Genomic DNA, 3,426 nt, shown 5'->3' on the forward strand with positions numbered 1-3,426 from the left:
TGGATTAGTAGATTTATTATCCTTAATTCTTGCATGTATAATAGAAGTTACCGTATATATATGATCAATACATCCTCTGAACTTTCCTTATCCATTTTGCTCATCCACAAACCTCTCCTCTCAAGGTGGTCTACAAGTCTGTGGTTTAAAAGCAAAGAATGCAGTTTATACACACAGCTAATGAAGCATATTTTGCATTTTACAGTTAATAAGTTCTTGTCAAACTGAATTGCCTTTACCTCAGAATTTTATTTTTGCACCTTAGTTATGTGTTGTGTAATCCAGGACTCAGATTCCTCTTTCAAACACTGTTGTCCACCACTTATAATACTTTACAAACCTTATTATACATTTAAACACATTATTATGAACATTTATAGAGTAGTATAAAGTTCAGTGAGTCAGTAAAAACAGAATTTGTTAGTAAAGGTGTTACAGACACTAAACAACTAATTGCTCCTGACCTGACACCTCACTTGTCACCTTCTTGTCACAGTTGCAGCAATACAGTGCCACAGTGAAATATACAAAGTCACAGTAGACAATAGTACAGTGGAGTCAGAAACATCCATTTATTGTTTTTTACTTTAAGTCAAGCTGAACAAATCTTTTTGATGCCCTACACTTTCCAACCAAACAAACTTTTACATATGGTACGGATTTTAGACAATTTCAGTCCATATAGTACAGGGTTAAAGATCGGTTGGCATGTAAGCCAGTATAATGACAAAATGATTCTCAATATATTAGGTACACTTTTCATGTTAAATCTGTTCTGTAATATTTCAAAGCTGGCCCCACATGAAAAGTTCAGGAGAGAAGCGAGGTGAGGTGTGCAGGTACTGAGGGCTTTTTGTCTGGTCTGTTTGGAACCAGAAAAACAGATTTTAAGAATCTTTATATAAGTAAAAACAATTAAAGATACAGGACCAAAAGTGTTAACAGATGTGATAAGAAGTCCATAAAGATTATTGATTGTGGTGTCGTAGCATGCCAGTTTTACAATAGAGTAGTTGTCACAATACACTTTGTCAATAATGTTCCCACACAGCTGCAAAGGGGAACTCAAGGATGTCGTGCCAATAACTGAAAGAAAAGACCAAAACCATGTTACAACAATAAGCGTGACAATTCTTTTAAATGTCATGTGTGTGTTATATTGTAGAGGAAAACAGATAGCAAGATATCTGTCATAAGACATGAGAGCAAAGTTTAAATATTGAGTAGTTCCATATGTATACACACAGAAAATCTGCAGGTAACAAAGGGAAAAAGAAACAGTGTGAATGTCAGAGAGAATATGAAGCAGGAGGAAAGGAAACAACCCTGTACTACCATACAGTTCATTTACAAACATGCTGCACAGAAAAATGTACATAGGTTCATGTAAGCTTCTGTTTATACAGATAACCACAATGAGCAAAACATTAGCAATGACAATAATTATATATAAAAATATAACAATCATGAAAAACAAATATTTCATAAGACCAGTGTCAAAGTAGGCACCAAGTGTGAAATATGAAACCTGTGTTGAATTTCTCACCATCTTTTGATTCACCAACAAATTATAACACTGTTTACAGGATGAATTAACTGCATTAATTATGTTACATGTTGTCACAGATTTTCAGAGATTAACTAATATAAAATAACAAAAGCACATTAATGATTGTTGGTATGAAGGTCAAGATAACACATGAAGTGCATATGAACAATATTTTGTTTAAGTAAATGATTTTCAATAAACAAATGTGATGAATATGAACTGTTATCTTAGATTCATATAAAGTCAATATAACATTTATGTTAAAACAAGACAAATTTTATGACATTGTATGAATCAAACTCTCACTTCCTCCTCCCCCCTCCTAATGAAGCTCACACTCAGCTTCTGCTTCTTTTAAACTTTTCAAATCACAGCCCACAACAGCAGTCTGACCTCATTATCAAAACACCCAACTGACTGAAATTGATGTATAATTAATGCTTTGTAGACCAGATATTTGAGAATTTTGAGAAGATAGCTAATAATGAAGCTCAATGAGCTTTTAATTTTGTGGCTAAACTGAAGGTTTTCTTGACATTTTGGATGTTATGTCAGCAAAACTATAAGTATACAGACATACAGATACTGTTACAGTATTAGATTTTCCAGCTGGAATTAGAACCTACTTGTGAACTGGAACTTCATGTCATGCTCATACATTTAATTTTAGTTTTTGAAAGTCTGTTGTCTCCATCCATCCATCCATCCATCCATCCATCCATCCATCCATCCATCAATCTTCAATCACTTATCCAAAAACAGGTTGCGGAGGGAGATGCCAGTCATCCTCTTGACACCCTTTTGGTCATGGGCAGTGGTGGCCCAAAGGTTAGAGAAGTGAACTTGTGACCGGAAGGTTGCTGGTTAGGGTTAGGGTTAGGATTTTTGAAAGTCTGTTGTCTCCATCCATCCATCCATCCATCTTCAATCGCTTATCCAAAAACAGGTTGCGGAGGGAGATGCCAGTCATCCTCTTGACATCCCTCATGGGCAGTGGTGGCCCAAAGGTTAGAGAAGTGAACTTGTGACTGGAAGGTTGCTGGTTCAGTCCCCCGACAGGCAGGATAAATCTGGGTGGGGAAAGTGAAAGGCAGCGCTTGCCCCTCTTGCCCCCCCCTATCATTACCACCACTGAGGTGTCCTTGAGCAAGGCCCTTAACCCCAACCACTCCAGTGGGCTTCCAGGTGTGAATGTGTAACTGTGTGTGAATGTGATCAGGGCGTCCCTGCAAAAGAGAGCATCGCTCTCAGTGTGCCTACCCTGAATAAATAAAGGTTAAAAAAAAAGAAAGAAAAAGACCCACCTTTCATGACCACAGGTGAGAGTAGTGACCACTATACTGCTCAGATTGTATGGCCAATCTCACGTTCCATTTTTCCCGCACTTGAGAACAAAACAGCAAGATACTTGAACTCCCTCACTTGGGGTAAGGACTCATTCCCTAATCGGGGTAGATAATCCACTGGTTCCCTGCTGAGAACCATGGCCTCAGAGTCAGAGGTGCTGATCTTTAACCCAGCCACTTCAAACTGATGATGCCATCAGAACCACATCATCTGTAAAAAACAGCTTTGCAATCCTCAGGCCACCAAACTGCAAATCCTTCCTTCCATGACTACCCCTTGTGATCCTGTCCATGCATATCATGAACAGAATTTGGGATAAGGCGCAGCCCTGGCAGAGGCACCCTCGCCAGGAAAGAGTTCCAGCTTTGGGCGTACAGATATTGAATGGGCCTGAGCAGTGACCCCCTCACCTAATATTCTCACAGCACCTCCCACAATGTCTCCCGAGGAACCCAGTCATATGCCTTCTCCAAATCCAGTCCTGTCTGCAGTGTGAACCAAATATCTGGGACCATTCCTGGTAGGCCGAC

At 38.9% G+C, this 3,426-nt stretch overlaps 1 protein-coding gene across 1 annotated transcript; it reads right to left on the reverse strand.

The window, feature by feature from the left end:
- Nucleotides 1–277: 277 nt before the first annotated feature.
- Nucleotides 278–1,549, reverse strand: LOC146328644 (olfactory receptor 6E1-like). The gene has a single exon (XM_084716444.1). It carries the CDS (start codon nt 1,547–1,549, stop codon nt 620–622), a length of 930 nt encoding a protein of 309 aa, XP_084572570.1. The 3' UTR covers nt 278–619.
- Nucleotides 1,550–3,426: the final 1,877 nt, after the last annotated feature.

The sequence above is a fragment of the Lutjanus erythropterus genome, chromosome 4, assembly GCF_056507025.1.
Source record: "Lutjanus erythropterus isolate fLutEry1 chromosome 4, fLutEry1.hap2, whole genome shotgun sequence".
NCBI classification, from domain to species: Eukaryota; Metazoa; Chordata; class Actinopteri; order Lutjaniformes; family Lutjanidae; genus Lutjanus; species Lutjanus erythropterus.